Source organism: Brachionichthys hirsutus, chromosome 20 (assembly GCF_040956055.1).
Source record: "Brachionichthys hirsutus isolate HB-005 chromosome 20, CSIRO-AGI_Bhir_v1, whole genome shotgun sequence".
In the NCBI taxonomy this organism is placed as follows: Eukaryota; Metazoa; Chordata; class Actinopteri; order Lophiiformes; family Brachionichthyidae; genus Brachionichthys; species Brachionichthys hirsutus.
Window position 1 is genome coordinate 1 of NC_090916.1, and position 15,445 is coordinate 15,445.

A 15,445-nucleotide genomic window follows, 5' to 3' on the forward strand; every position below is an offset into this window, starting at 1 on the left:
CTTCCGGTCGCACCTTGATTGTAGTTTTCCCTCGTCGGTGAGGGCGGCGTGTTCCCTCTTGCCCCGCTGGCGCTGACGTCATCAGAGGACGGCGGTTGCGAGCACTATTACTCACTGTGTTCGAGCCGCATTCCTGTACGGCACGTACCGGTGCCTGCCTCCTGTTACTCAAACAGGAAGTCCCGGCCAAGTGTTGCAAATCACGCCGCGCCACGCGTGGAATTCACTCGAGTGAAACACCTCGTTTTATTACAACATTTCATCACTCGGTCTTTGGCTTTGTCCACTGGAACAATGTGGACAACTCTCTCTCTCTCTCGCTCTCTCTCAATAAATATTTATTAATCTGTAAAGAATTTAAAGAGAATTACAAAGTAGAAGTCGTTAAATTATATCCGGCGTGTTTGTCCCACACGCCTGATTCCACTTAAGATAATTCAGGCAGAAGATGGGAACCAAGGTTAACGAGAAAAGTCCTTAAAAGGCGGAGGCAGCGGTCTCACGCGCCTCCTGGTGGTGACGTTGGGGTGTTGCACCCGGAAGAAGTGGCTTTTGATCTGCTGCAGATTCCGTTGCGTCACTGGATTAAGGAGTGTTTTAACAATAACCTTATTTAAAAATGCAGATCTGTTCTTGCTTCATGTCTAACTTTTTGTCATTTCATTTTTTTTATTTGACATTTTTAAGCTGTTCTCCCACTTTTGAAAAGCATTTTGTGTTTTTCAGATGTTTTCATTACACGCGACTCAACTGTATTCTTCGTGTCAGCAAAGACAATGAAATGCCCGTTACCTAAAATTATTTTCTTGAAAATCCTATAATTTAGAAGAAAAACAATTTTTTATTCTATAAAATAATCTCACCCACTCATCGGTTGAGCCTAAATTTTAATTGCATCCATGGAAATAGAAAAAAAAAATCAAAATAAGCTCCATAAACGAACGTTTCTGTTCATTTTGAAAATATGAACAGCAACGTGTGACCTTTCATTACCATGGCAACCGTTCAGAAGATTGAGAATAAAGACGCCAGAACAAATCAACAGTAGACTCTTTTTTTTTATTCAAAAAAGAAAAACAAATGTAAAAAATGTAAATTAAAAAAATACATGAATTTGAGCTCCGCATAGAAGAACAGAGAAACGACGGAACGCCTCGTAAAGCGGAACAGAAAAAATGCTGAAACCTTATTTTAGCTGCAGCTGGTCCTCGCTTAACGACGAACTCGGAGTCACATCGGGCTTTCGGAAATTTGTAAAATATTCGGAATGCTCTGTCTGCGGAGTTACGAGCGAGTAGCTACATGTGTACAGTTCAAATGGAATATAATCGCGTTGCTAACAAACGGCGGTAGCGACGGGGTCTTCGGGACGTAACTCCGTCGTTATTTGAGGACCAGCTTATTTAATATGTAAAAAATAAGAGTGTGTTCTTGGGGAGGAAATTATACGTTCTAAAGGAAGGTCGAAGCTAACTGAAAGCTAGCAGCCCGGCTAATCTCTCCTCAGCACAAACCTGGCGGCCCACAAACGCGGCGCGCTAACAAAAAACGGCGCCGTGACGTCACACGGCGGCTTTCATTCATCCTGATGGCTGGTGTTTGATTTTTTGGTACACACACACACACACGCAACTCAACTAAGGCCCGCCCACGCAGGCCGCTGGTGAGAACGTACTCCCACTCCCAGCATGCATCTCTTCCCTTTCGATGTTTCAACGTCATTGTTAACCAGGAAGGACGAAAACGAGGCGTCTTCAGCCGGTCTGTTTTAAAAACGTCCCGTTGCTCCTGGTCCACGGAGCCAAAGCGAACCGTTCTCCCTCACGGCAGCCGTGACATCATCCTGAACGACCGTTGGGGGGGCGGGGACTGGCCGGCCGGCGACGCCCGTCCCGCCCATCCCTCACGCTGCACTCGTAAGTCGGTTCTGCTGACGTCCGAACCGGGTCGAAGCGGGCCGGCTGGTCAGACGAGTGAGAAAAGAGGAAGAGCAGTTGGCGGAGGAAGAGGAGGATGAAGAGCAGGAGGAAGAGGAAGAGGAGGAAGAGGAGGAGGAAGGTCGGACATCAGTGGAAACAGGCTCGATAGCAGACGTAAGCGCCGACGGCCAGCGCCGTGCCGAGGAACACGTTGGCCAGCAGAGGAGACCCGCTCGCCCTCCATGACTCCCGCTCCTCGCTCGCCCTCCATGACTCCCGCTCCTCGCTCGCCCTCCATGACTCCCGCTCCTCGCTCGCCCTCCGTGACTCCCGCTCCTCGCTCTCCCTCCGTGACTCCCGCTCCTCGCTCGCCATCCGTGACTCCCGCTCCTCGCTCTCCCTCCGTGACTCCCGCTCCTCGCTCGCCCTCCGTGACTCCCGCTCCTCGCTCGCCTCCGTGACTCCCGCTCCTCGCTCTCCCTCCGTGACTCCCGCTCCTCGCTCGCCCTCCGTGACTCCCGGTCCTCGCTCTTCCTCCGTGACTCCCGGTCCTCGCTCTCCCTCCGTGACTCCCGGTCCTCGCTCTCCCTCCGTGACTCCGGTCCTCGCTCTCCCTCCGTGACTCCCGGTCCTCGCTCTCCTTCTGTGACTCTCGCTCCTCATTCTCCTTCCGTGACTCCCGCTCCTCGCTCTCCCTCCGTGACTCCCGTTCCTCGCTCTCCCTCCGTGACTCCCGCTCCTCGCTCTCCCTCCGTGACTCCCGCTCCTCGCTCTCCTTCCGTGACTCTCGCTCCTCGTTCTCCCTCCGTGACTCCCGCTCCTCGCTCTCCCTCCGTGACTCCCGCTCCTCGCTCTCCTTCCGCTGCTGGGATTCAGCTGGAGCGTCGGGAGTAGCGTCTTGAATTCCCAGCCGACCGGCATCGGCTGGAGGCTGGCGGGCGCCGATGCTCCTCTGTCGCAGCCCAGAGGCGGGAGAGGTTCTGAAGAAGAAGAAGCGAAAAACAGGTTCAAGTTCACGGATACGGACCGTCTCGTGTACAAGCGTCGCCGGGGGCAACGACGGACGGAGTTCATAGAGCGAGTCCATCGAAGGATGCGCCGCTCTCTGCCAGACAGGAAGTTTACGCTCATGTTCATTCGATGGAACGCGGACGTTACCTCAGACTGCGGATCTGCATCTGTTGGATGATCTCGTCGTTGTCTGGGAAGAAAGACGGCGTTTCCTCGCTACCGTACGGTTCTCTGGGAGGAGGAAGAGGAGGAGGCGCGAACTCGGGAGGGTCGTCCTCCTCGCTAGAGAGCTCTTTCCACGACTCCTTTTGTCGGTAAAACACACAAAAAAAAAAAATCCATTTGAGTATGTAAAGAAATAAAGAATTGGTTTAAAGGTGATTTAAAGACGAGGCGCCGGCGGGACGGGAAGGACTCACCTGCAGCGACGCGTCTCCTTTGATGTAGTTGGCGCCTTCGATGATGGCGAGGTAGGAGAAGCGGAGCTGATCGGCCGTCTGGATCAAGCCCATTCGGTGGCGCCGCATCTCCAGCAGCACCTCGCGGATCCGCACCGATGACGGCTGCTCGCGGATGGACAGCTGCGGGCGACAGCGGGAAACGCTCAGCAGCGGAGGAACGTCCCGGGACACGTCGCCAAACCCGCGGGGGCGCCACCGAGCGCACACGTACCAGTAAGAGGCAGGTGTCCACCAGACAAAATGTCCCCGAGCGCCCGATGCCGGCGCTGCAGTGCACCACCACCGGTCCCTGGTCCGCACTCATGCACCCCGACTCTCGCACCTTGAAGAGGAAGTTAAGGAAGGAGGCGGGAGACTCCGGGACCCCGAAGTCGGGCCAGGTGGTGTAGTGGAAATGTAGAATCTGCCGAGTCTCTTGAGTCTGTGGAGGAGGTTCAGAGGGTTCAGAGCCCGACCACGCCCTCGCTGACAGGTCGGAGCGGCGAGACACTCACGGACAGGTTGTCCAGCGCCAGCTGACGGACCGTGTAGCAAGACTCGATGTCCTCCGACACCAGCGTGAGCCGGAGGTCGGTGTCTTTGAAGAACATGTCTTTCTCCCCTCGGTGAGGCCAGTACTGGGCGCACTTAATCTGAAAGGTCACACACACACACACACACACACACACATCAACCCACCCAACCGGAACCCGCTGACTGGAGCCAGGCGGCGCCGATCCAACGCGCTGCTTACACATCCTTTCTCGATGACTCTGTTCAGCATCACGACGCCGCGGCTCCTCTGCTCCCAAACCATCTCCCAGAAGTCTCCACACGTGTTTGGAAGGGGTCCCTGAAAACAGGATGGGAGGAAGGAAGGATTAATGGATGGGAGGATGGATGGAAGGAAGGATGGATGGAAGGAAAGATGGATGGGTGGAAGGATGGATGGGGGGATGGAGGGATGGGTGGATGGATGGATGGGAGGGAGGATGGAGGGATGGAGGATGGATGGATGGATGGGATGATGGATGGATGGGAGGATGGATGGATGGATGGGATGATGGATGGATGGGTGGAAGGATGGATGGATGGGATGATGGATGGATGGGATGATGGATGGGTGGAGCTTATTCTCTTATTTACTGTCTTCATTCTATCATCACAGTACAAATACACACCAAAGAAGAAGAAGGCGGTGACTGGGGTGTAAACGGGATGGACGCACGACAGACACCAGGTCGCACCTCCACCTGTAGCCCCACCCACTTCCTCTCCGATGACACAGCGTGAAGGAGGGGCCCCCTCACCCCGCTCACCTGAGTTAGAATGTACTTCCTCTGCGCCTCCTCCACCGCCATCAGGCTGGCGTTGATGTAGTCGTTGGCCCCCAGCTGCAGGCGGATCCTGCTGTGGTCGACTAAAGGGAGACGTTTGGCTGGTCGTCAATACTTTAAATAACAAAAGACGACCTCAGCGTCAAAACGAATGAAATAAAGGTCACTCACAAGGGCTAACATCTCTGTATCGATTCAGACTCTTGTTCTCAGGTAGTTTGGCCACCTGACATGGAAGTTCACACGACTGCTGCCGGACCTCCTGCAGGAAGAAAACGGTGACGTCGTCAGGCAATAATGAAGGAGCTGTTGCCATGGAAATGTGTGTGTTTTTTTTTCATTATAATGATCATTTGTGTTGTTATGGTTGCAGGAAGAAGAAGAAAGCTTTTATTGTCATCTGGAGCCATTGGGGGGGCGGTGCCTTGCTCAAGGGCACCTCGGCTGAGCTGGGACATGAACCGGTGGCTCTCTCCGGTTCCCAACCCAAGGCCCAACCAGCTGACCTCCGCCCCCATATTGTGATTTACACCAAAAATAATAAGACATTTATTTTCTCAATATTTGTAGATTAGAAAAAATGACATTGTTTTTTTTTTTTTATATTCCTTAACCATGAAAACAAATCTTTAGCAACTGGATTCACATTGATGTCATTATTAGTTTAGAAGTTATTCACAAAAAAACACGCTTTCAGTGACGGCGGATTCTTTTGGATCTATCGATCCAGAGCTTTTGAAGATAATCAAAGATCAAATCGAAAGCCTGCACACCTTCAGGAAAAGCATGAAATGGAATTGAGATGATTTTGAGAACGTCTAAATAGTCAAAAAAAAACACAGTTTCCAGCAAATGTTTGATGTGTCCTAAATAGTTTTGAAGTTATGCTCTAGACAAAGAAGAGCCTAAAGTTGATTGTTTTTCTCGAAATGAGAATAATTTAAGTTTTCAAACCACCTAAAAAAAAGTTTAACGAAAAACGTTTTATCCCCCTGATATTAACATGATGGGAAGATGTTATAACATTGTCTATAATAATAATAATAATAATAATAATAATCACAGACATTAACTTTTTTTAAATTCTATTTTATAGTTTTACAGCGACTCCGGTCATGGTAACAAGTATTTTTGTCCGTAGCATTTCTTGCTAACTCGACATGCTAGCTTCCTTATATTACGTAGTTGTAGTTTTTTTTTTCTACGAAACTTTATTATTTTTCTCCATCTTCTCCATGGTACCGATCAGAACTCAACTCGGTGTCGGGTCGTTTCTCTTTGCTTCAGCCCCGGGCAGACGCATCGATCATCGGATTAGTCGAAGCAGGCCGACCGAAGCGGAGCTTTTGACTTCAGCTTCGCTGCTACTACTCTTTTAGCATCGGGTATCGCGGTGCGGCTAAACCAAGTGTTCCTTTTCACCTTGATTTTCCGAGACGTCCTACCTGATAAACGGCGTTCCAACTCCCGTTTTCATCGATTTCCCGAAACTCGGCTTCCATTGCGGACAGTCCAGCTGCCACTCCTTCTTCTTCTTCCTCAATTATGGACAATCGAGGCCCCCCAAGAGATTAAAAAAAAACTTGTAGTCCAACTGTGTCCTGTAGTAGTTGGCAGTTCCGCTACTATTCTGTAGTACTATTCCGTCAGTACGGCGGCATTGATCACCGCGTTACCTCTGACGGCCTGCTCTGAGCGGAAACACGTCATGGGCTCCTCCCACTCCTCCCCTGTTTTTTTCAGGCTGAAAAAGAGATAAATGTTTTTTTTTTAAGATTTAATATTCGTTTTCGGGTTCATGTAGCGTGAAATAATTAGTTGTTAGTCAGGCCAGACTATTTTTAATGTTATAAAATAATTTACTATTCCAATCGCCGCTGAGCGCGCGGACTAGCGGGGCCGCGCGGAAGAATTCTCGTTTGCGCGCCCGCATTCCTGTTGGCGAATTTCATACCCTACTATGCCCACGCCACGTTCTTCCTTACTCTGTTACTCATTGGTTCACTATGAGGAAGACGATGTTTTTTTTGCTATTGTGGCAATTTAATCGAATTAGTAAATTTCATCTAGCTTTCAGTTCGTTTACAGTAAAAGAAGCAACATAGTAACCAAGGGTTACGATAAGTTACGTTTTGTATTAGCTGCCCGTCACACAGTCTCTATGGTTCGTCACAGTAGCTCGCGCGTGCGTCTAAATGCCGAACCAATCAGACGCAGAGTAGGGCGGGTCATAGCGTGGCCATAGTAGCAGCGTAAATTAGCATGCCGAAGCGTGCACGTATTTAATGGTCTGTTTACGTCCGTTCTGTGGAGTCTGTTTTATTTCTACGGACAGCGCTGTGATGAAAGCGTTTAGACATTTCGGACATCACTTTAAATGTCCGCGGTGTGAGCTAACAGAGGTCGCCATGGACTTTGTAGTTCAGTAGCTTTCTCCAGACAGTGTTGCTGACAGCGACGGGGGACTTTGATGCTTCTCGCGTTAAGCTAGTTAGCTAAACGTTGTGGAGCAGCCTTACTGCTGCGACAGGTATCACGCGAATCGCCTTGCCGGTTTTGTTCTGTGTGTGTCCGCTTCGTGTGTCGTCCTTCTCCGGCTACCGGCGCTCTCCTCCCGCTGGCTGTGTGTTTTCCTAGTTGCGTAGCGTTAGCTTTAGCCTGCAGCTCGCTAATGTGTAGCTATAGTTATTGCCTCCCAGTGGTGGAAAAAGTATTCAAATCCTTTAACGGTGAGTTCCATTAAGAGTGCTACTAATTTAGACTAAAAGGCATGGATTATATTTAATTAGAATTCAACTAGACCCGATGGCAATAAAGTGATATTACTGGAGGAAAGGCCCCGTCGGTCGGGTTTTAGTACGCTTTCAATTAAATTTGAACAGCAGCTCTGACTCTTTTAAATATTTGTTTCTAAAATAGAGTTTAAATGAATGCCACCAAACTGTGTTTATAGGTGAGGCCAATTATTCTGCCCCCCTTATTTCAGTCAACCACAAAAAAAGATAACTTTTTTCTTGACAACTCCAGTGGAGGTTGATTCAAGCGTTGCAGATTTTATTTTCACTCTGCTGTGAGCGTGATTTACGGCCAGCCTCCACATTCTGGTTCCTGAATCCCATCCCTCCATCTTCCTTAAATCCCACCAGAGATTTCCAGTGGGATTCCGGTCGGGTGGCCGCGGCGGCCGAGAACGTTCCAGGATTTCTCTAACCAACCTTTGTGATGTTTGTGGTCTGCTTGATTGTTCTTTTTTTTTTTTGAAAATCAAATTATGCCCAAGCTTTCCTCACAGATTGCAAGACTTCTTCTTCCGGGTCGAGGGGTTTCTTTTTTTAACGCATGATTCTTCCTCCTCCGGTTTTGTTCCATAGCTCCATATATTTGGATCTCATCCAGATGGGTTTTGTTCATCGCGTGTTAAGTGTTTCATCAGTGCAGTCGAAGGTGACTTTTGTTTCTGCTTCAGATTCCTGGAGCGGTCTGAGACCCTCGGGAGATCCCCTGGTCAACATGGCCCCCAAGGACGTCATGACCAACTCCCATGCCAAGTCCATCCTCAACGCCATGAACGCTCTTCGCAAGAGCAACACGCTCTGTGACATCACCCTGAGGGTGGAGAGCGCGGATTTCCCAGCTCACCGGATTGTCTTGGCCGCCTGCAGCGACTACTTTTGTGCCATGTTCACCAGTGAGGTAAGCGTGAGGGTGTCGGCGTGAGAACGGATTTGTTTTATCACTATGATGATGATGATGGTGCGATACTGACGCCTCTGTTTTGGGGCCCTGCAGCTTGCAGAGAAGGGGAAGTCTTTCGTGGACATCCAGGGACTCACGGCAGCTACGATGGAGATCCTGTTGGACTTTGTCTACACAGAGACGGTGTTGGTCACCGTGGAGAACGTCCAAGAGCTGCTCCCTGCCGCCTGCCTGCTGCAGCTCAAAGGTGGGTTTGGGGCCGGGCCGGCGGCCTTTCGGTTTGCCGCGATGGAACCGAAGGTCGGCGGCTCGTCTTGAAATCTGTGAGGCGTTTAGAAAGTCGCGACCTTTAATTGACGAGTGTTTCTATTGAAGTGTGAGAAATGAAATCTCTAATATCCAAAAAAATGTGTTTCTGTTTGGCTGTAGGAGATGATGTAAATAAAAAAAATGTAAACGGGGGTTCTGCAGAATTGGATTATCGGTTACGGAGTTTCATGCTAACGTGCTAACGTGCTATGCAGCTCGCGACCATTGCTTTTGAAATGAAGTTTAGTCGATGATTCGTGTCAGAATAAATGAGTGTCTGTCCCCCCCCCCCCAGGGGTGAAAAGGGCGTGCTGCGAGTTCTTGGAAGGTCAGCTCGATCCCTCCAACTGCCTGGGCATCCGGGACTTCGCCGAGACCCACAATTGCCTGGAGCTGATGCAGGCCGCGGAGCTTTTCTCTCAGAAGCATTTCTCCGAGGTGGTTCAGCACGAGGAGTTCATGCTGCTCAGCCAGACGGAAGTGGAGAAGCTGATCAAGTGCGATGAAATTCAGGTGTGTGCGGGGGGGGCATTCCCGATCCCAGCCACGTGGATAGAAAAGGGACGATGTTTTACAGGGTTCTAAATCGGTTCCCTCGCGGTCCTTCCTCTCTGTTGTGATTTATAAACGTGTGAATCGCGGACAATTCGCCCGCGGCTGAATTATCCTCCGAGCTTCACCGACGGCAGGGGCGCCGCTGCTTTCTCCGATCACGGCGTGTCCGTGCTGTCTGCGAGCAGGTGGACTCGGAGGAGCCCGTGTTCGAATCGGTGTTGAACTGGGTCAAACACAACCGGAAGGATCGGGAGCCCTGCCTGCCGGACATGCTGGCGTTTGTTCGGATGCCGCTGCTGACGCCGCGCTACATCACGGACGTCATCGACGTCGAGGTGAGTCGGGGCGACGCGCGTCGGGCCGGGGGATCCGGCGTCGGGACTCCGGGTTCCGTGCTGACGACAAAGCGCGTGTTTCCTGTTGCGTTTCAGCCCCTCGTTCGGTGCAGCCTTCCGTGTCGAGACCTCGTCGACGAAGCCAAGAAGTTCCACTTGAGGCCGGAGCTGAGGAGCGAGATGCAGGGCCCGCGCACGCAGGCGCGACTAGGTGGGAGTCCGGCGGGAGCGGCGGCGGCGGCGCTACGCCCTGCTTTGTCCTCCACGTCGGTGCTGAACGGTTTCTGGGGCTTTTTCAGGCGCCAAAGAAGTCCTGCTGGTCATCGGCGGCTTCGGCAGCCAGCAGTCGCCGATAGACATCGTGGAGAAATACGATCCCAAAACACAGGAATGGACCTTCCTACCCGTAAGTACGGAACACGTGAGGGGGCGTCCCGGTGATCCTTTCATCACACGCACGCGCGCGTGTGTGTGTGTGTGTGTGTGTGTGTGACCGGAACAGAACATCGCACGGAAAAGGCGCTACGTCGCCACCGTCTCCCTCCACGACCGCGTTTACGTGATCGGCGGCTACGACGGCCGGTCCCGGCTCAGCTCCGTGGAGTGCCTGGACTACACGGCGGACGAGGACGGCGTTTGGTACACCGTCGCCACCATGAACGTGCGCCGCGGCCTCGCCGGCGCCACGACGCTCGGAGGTAGGCGGGGCGTTCCGGGCCGACTGGCTCGCCCGCTTCCCTCTCTGCCAGGAAGGCGTCGGGTAAAGTTTGCACGCCTGCGTTTGCTCCAGACATGATCTATGTGGCCGGGGGCTTCGATGGCAGTCGGCGGCACACCAGCATGGAGCGCTACGACCCCAACATCGACCAGTGGAGCATGCTGGGAGATATGCAGACGGCCAGAGAAGGAGCCGGCCTGGTGGTGGCCAGCGGGCTCATTTACTGTCTCGGTAACGTCACTCTCGTTTTAATTATCACTCAGGTTCTCATTTATTTGTGTTTTATTAGAAAATATCATCTCAGATTATTGAAATCGGTGATTTTAGCAATTTTCCAATTTTCCAAAAAAGACTTTTGGAAAATGGACAAACTGTCCATTTTAATTTAAAGTGATTTCAATCCATGGAGATTAGACGTAGAACGCGTTTGTTTCTTCCACACACACACACACACACACACAGTGGAGATTTGACTCTTGCCGGCTGGTTCGGTTCAACCGTCTAGTTTAGCGTAACATCACTGATTGGCTGGTTTCGGGGTAAAGAGATAAATGTAATCGGTTAGGAAATGGTCAATAAAGGAATTCTATTTTACGTAAAGCAAAAGTGAACCTCGAAATGTAAGCCTGGACAAGAGCGCTGCTTGACCAATCACAGCAGCCCTGTCGTCCTGATCGTTTCCTCCCAGGTGGATACGATGGGCTCAACATCCTGAACTCGGTGGAGCGGTACGACCCCCACACCGGCCACTGGACCAGCGTCACGCCCATGGTCACCAAGCGGTCCGGTAGGTCAGAGGGCGAAGCTAAGCTAACGGCTGACGGGAGCATCGGTGACCTCCGTCCGTCCTTCCAGGGGCCGGCGTGGCTTTGCTCAATGATCACATCTACGTGGTGGGGGGCTTCGATGGCGTTTCCCACCTGGACTCTGTTGAGGTCTACAACATCCGGACGGACTACTGGGCCACCGTCGCCAGCATGACCACCCCGCGGTGCTACGTCGGCGCAACCGTCCTCCGGGGACGACTGTACGCCATCGCTGGGTGAGAGACGTTTAACGATTGATTAAAGGTTGGACCCAAATGCTGCTGCAGCATCTCGGAGCCGTCGACCAATCGGACGCAGGGCTGACCGTCTCGCCTCTCTCTCCAGATACGATGGGAACTCCCTCCTGAGCAGCATCGAATGTTACGACCCAGTCGTCGACTCCTGGGAGGTCGCCACCTCCATGGCGACGCAGCGCTGCGACGCGGGCGTCTGCGTTCTACGTGAAAAGTGATCTTTGGCAAAAAAAAAAAAGAGAAGCGGACAGGAGCTGGACTTTCCTAGAACGCCACGAGAACTGATCCACAAAGGGAGGCGATTGGCCGCGAACAGACGCCCCGAAATGAAGCGTCGCAGCAGTTTGGACCGTCCGACGGGGATTCGGCTTCGCTGTGATGGACTTCATCCCAAAAGAGGCCGCCCAGCGGCCCGCCGCCGCCGCCTGCACGACTCTTCGGTGATGCTTGTCGCTGTTGTTCGCTGTGAAATCATTTTTTCAGTTGGTCATGAAACTGAAACCTGGAGGCGGTCCGGCCTCCAGGTGGCGCTACACGCCTTATGACATCAGCGACCGTCCACGTTTCCTCCCATTTGAAGTATGTTGGACCGGGTCGGTAATCTTCATGTATTTATTTTTGGTACTTATAAGCGGTGCTTTTCGATTTTGATTACTTTACAGGAGATTTAATACTTTGTCGCTCTCAGATTGTATATATATATATTTAGAGATTTTGTTTTAGAGCATGACTGAATTTTACCAGTTTAATGTTTTTCTCGTGTGGCGCGGCTAATCCGAGGTGCATGTCCTTTTTATTTCCTCCTCAGCTCGTTTATTTGATCGTGCGCGGAGGACAAAATGTCACCGTCGCCTTGGAAGCGAATAAACGCGGAGAACCAGCCCGTTCCGTTTGTGGCGCGTCTTTCTGCATTCGTTACACGCCGACGACTCCGGCGGCGTCACGGCGCTTTCAAATATGGTTAGCATTAGCCATGCTAGCACCCGTCTTCAGTCTGAGCTCCAGACTTCAATCAACAAGTTTGCTGTAGGAATTAATTTAATCCAAGAACCTGAGATTCCTGGATTTATTTTCCCGTGTCGTCAGAATGGATGTCCTCAGGGTTCCGTTGAAGGCCCCGCCTTTTTCTGTACGACAAACGTCCTCGCGTCTCGTCTTTAGCGAGGCGTCGTGTCCACTCTGAACTTTGATGCTTTCTTTAGATGCCGCTTTAATTTCCCCCTGATTATGACATGCTAATTGTTTGGATTGTTCCCCTGTCTGCCCCCCCTACAACCAATGGAATTCAAGGGTTGCAGTTTCGTTGTGACCCTACCACACGCTTCCATGGAAATCTGCCGGGTAGTTTAAGGAATTAACAGATAAAATTATTAAAGATAACCCTAACCCTCCTAACTGGATCCGTCATGCCCGTCATGGACGCCGACAGTCTCCAATCGGAACCTGGTTTCTGATGCATTCTGAGGTGTGTGGTTGATCGGGCGGCACAAAATGGAATAACACTTTGAGACTCATAATTAAATTTCACTGTTAGAACTCAAAAATTAAATGTCCACTTTGGAATTCCGGTTTAGTTCTTTTTTTATTTTTTTATTTTTTACTGTGGTTCCTCAAAGTGGCCCAGATTACCTGGACCAGGTTTTTAGGCTGATTCCGGTCATCAGATGTTATAATATAAAGCATCCAATCACACTTCACAGAATCTTAAACAATGAGTCCCGGCAATCCTGAAGGTGTCACCTGAATGTATTCATCCGCTCAAGCGTAAACAAAACAGGCCGCAAAACTCGAATTTGTTTGGTGGATTATAAATGCGAGCGTTAAAGACTAAATAGGAATAATGCAATGTACTTCTATTGATCCGAGTGGAAAATATTAGTAATCAATCGATTTGATGTGATGATTACAAATATTGTGGGATACACCGGAGAGGAAACTAATCGCTCAGCCACATCATCGATCCTATTTCAGTACTAAAGATCACATTCGGATCATTTTCGCATTTGAGTCTTATGGTTTAAGGTCAAATCATCATCACCTGTAGTTAAGATCGATAAAAACCTGGTACAGGCAAAGCGAAGTCCGTTTATTTACAGCGCCAGACAAGTAAATAAAAGCAGATTCAATTGAGATACGTAAATAAAAACCGATTAAAAGGCCTGAATTTAATTAGCAGATAGTGAATAAACTAAAGCCAAAGGATTTGCACTATGTCTAGGTTTTTTTAATTTTATTAATTCATCAGTTTCAGATCTTGGCTTCGGTTGCGCCACAACTGTTGCACATTTAAACACACCTGGAGGCCGAATTCCATATCAGAAATAACATGAGACCAAACCGGGTCTGCAGTCAGCGTTTACTAAAACCGAGCAGCGATGACGCGATGCATTTTATCTTGTTTCATTCATTATTGTTATTAAATCGTTTTATTTTTATTTCGTTCTATTTCCAGCTGATTTATTGCGCCATAAAACCCGATAAAACTCGACACTGCAGCTCCGGATGCTAATTCACGCCAAACTTCGTGGAAACTCGCAAATGACCGACGCGTTAATAGGAAATGTTTGGTGTCTAGTTTTTTCGGCGGACGTGCCCGCTGCCTTGGAACGTTCTCCTCGCCGTGCATGGATGTGTGTGTGTGTGTGCGTGTGTGTGTGTTTGTGCGCGTGAGCAGCCTCCTCTCGTGTGTTGATGACGACCGAGTCTGACGGCGCTCGAACGGGATTGATTGAGTTAACCGTCCTCCACCGGAGACGCGGTCCAACTTTTTTCTCTCCCCCCCCCCCCCCGCCCCTCTAACCGGTCCCGTCCGAGCTCGGTCGGTCCGAAACGATGAGCGAGCCTCGACCGGACGAGTTCAAGCCTCCCCCGGAGTGCCCGGTCTTCGAGCCCAGCTGGGAAGAATTCGGCGACCCGTACGCTTTCATCAATAAGATCCGTCCCATAGCGGAAAAAAAACGGCATCTGCAAAGTCCGCCCGCCTCCGGTGAGTTCTCCCGACGGCGGTGAGCGTCCCGCCGCCGCGGATGGACCGAGCGGTCGGGATTTAAAGGGACTGTCCAACATGGCGGACGGACGGCTACGTTCGTTCTTTGTGCTGCCACGGCTAGCTAGCTAGCTAGCTCTCGTTTGCGGGTTTTTAAAAAAAAATCTCGCCGAGTTCGTGACGCGTTTTGAGGTATTTTGCGAAAATGTGGGGGGCTCAGGGGGCTCGGAGCGAAAGCGGGCCAGTAGCCGCGGGTGACCGTGCGTCAACAAAGCCCCGTCGGTCCGCTCGTTGAGCCTCTTAGCTTAGCGTGCTAATGCTAAGCTAGCTCTCCCAGGCAACCTGTCATCATTTAGCTCAGGCGCTGATGCGGAAGGAAGCCTCGGCGTAGAAGATTAAGATGATAACAAAGACACGAGCAATTATTTGTCCTTTTATTTGTCCTTAAATGTCCCGGAAGTCTTCTCGTCCGCGCTTATTGTGAGTTATTTGGAAATGAGCATCATTACACAGTGCGGTCTGTGATGCCTTCACGGTCAACGTAAAGTGGGAAACGCGTGTCTCTCGGGCCATGTCGCGTTCAGGCTCCCTGTTTTAATGCAGCGACACAGAATTCTGCCTCATCGTTGGATCGAGAAGTACAAAGGATAATTCTCTCTATTCCCGAAACGACACCTTGCAACTTGTTGCACTTTGAAGCGGTGGGGGGGGGGGGGGGGGGGGGGGGTGTCTGTCCTCCATGTTGGCTTGGTGGTAAGCTAGGCTAGTGGTTCTTCCATCTGGCCATTTTGTTCCCCAGCAGGGGGGGTGATGGCTACTGACTTCAGATAAGAGCTTGTGTTTTTGCTTGTGTGGAGGGTTGCTGTCATGATGAGCAGCCTCGGTGTCGAGATGGTAAAAACGTAAAAGCATCGCTGGGCAGGCCCGTCATTTACATGCGTTTGACACGACAAACGTAAAGTTGTGTGACTTGAGTTTCCTCCTAAACGCGTGTGTTTTCAGCTGAGGACATTTTCCACGAAGAACGGGATTAGTTTTCAGATGTGGATCCACGGTTTGGGGGAAAAAAGGGGGAACGT

The 15,445-nt window shown here is 50.8% G+C and overlaps 2 protein-coding genes across 2 annotated transcripts; one reads left to right on the forward strand and one right to left on the reverse strand.

Moving 5' to 3' along the window:
- Window positions 1-1,046: 1,046 nt before the first annotated feature.
- LOC137909120 (tyrosine-protein phosphatase non-receptor type 1-like) lies at window positions 1,047-6,302 on the reverse strand. Its single transcript, XM_068753543.1, has 9 exons — window positions 6,153-6,302; window positions 4,879-4,969; window positions 4,690-4,790; window positions 4,125-4,223; window positions 3,886-4,023; window positions 3,603-3,812; window positions 3,350-3,511; window positions 3,078-3,235; window positions 1,047-2,899 (listed from the first exon to the last, which is right to left on the reverse strand). The coding sequence occupies exons 1-9, from the start codon at window positions 6,207-6,209 to the stop codon at window positions 1,966-1,968; spliced, it is 1,950 nt and encodes a 649-aa protein (XP_068609644.1). The 5' UTR covers window positions 6,210-6,302; the 3' UTR covers window positions 1,047-1,965.
- Window positions 6,303-7,378: 1,076 nt separating this feature from the next.
- Window positions 7,379-12,877, forward strand: LOC137909194 (kelch-like protein 12). The gene is made up of 12 exons (XM_068753627.1): window positions 7,379-7,436; window positions 8,174-8,400; window positions 8,497-8,650; window positions 9,008-9,225; window positions 9,453-9,602; window positions 9,699-9,813; window positions 9,902-10,008; window positions 10,105-10,300; window positions 10,393-10,551; window positions 11,009-11,107; window positions 11,176-11,362; window positions 11,472-12,877. The coding sequence occupies exons 1-12, from the start codon at window positions 7,379-7,381 to the stop codon at window positions 11,596-11,598; spliced, it is 1,797 nt and encodes a 598-aa protein (XP_068609728.1). The 3' UTR covers window positions 11,599-12,877.
- The last annotated feature ends 2,568 nt before the right edge of the window (window positions 12,878-15,445 follow it).

What these genes read in the sequence shown, in the direction of transcription:
- LOC137909120 (XM_068753543.1), bottom strand. Translation starts at nt 6,209, where the DNA reads ATGGAAGCCGAGTTTCGGGAAATCGATGAAAACGGGAGTTGGAACGCC. An exon ending in ATACAGAGATGTTAGCCCTT is followed by an intron (nt 4,791 to 4,878) that starts GTGAGTGACCTT and finishes GTCTCCCTTTAG; the next exon opens with TCGACCACAGCAGGATCCGC. An exon ending in TGGACACCTGCCTCTTACTG is followed by an intron (nt 3,512 to 3,602) that starts GTACGTGTGCGC and finishes TGTCGCCCGCAG; the next exon opens with CTGTCCATCCGCGAGCAGCC.
- LOC137909194 (XM_068753627.1), top strand. Translation starts at nt 7,379, where the DNA reads ATGTGTAGCTATAGTTATTGCCTCCCAGTGGTGGAAAAAGTATTCAAA. An exon ending in CGGACGTCATCGACGTCGAG is followed by an intron (nt 9,603 to 9,698) that starts GTGAGTCGGGGC and finishes GTTGCGTTTCAG; the next exon opens with CCCCTCGTTCGGTGCAGCCT. An exon ending in CATGGTCACCAAGCGGTCCG is followed by an intron (nt 11,108 to 11,175) that starts GTAGGTCAGAGG and finishes CCGTCCTTCCAG; the next exon opens with GGGCCGGCGTGGCTTTGCTC.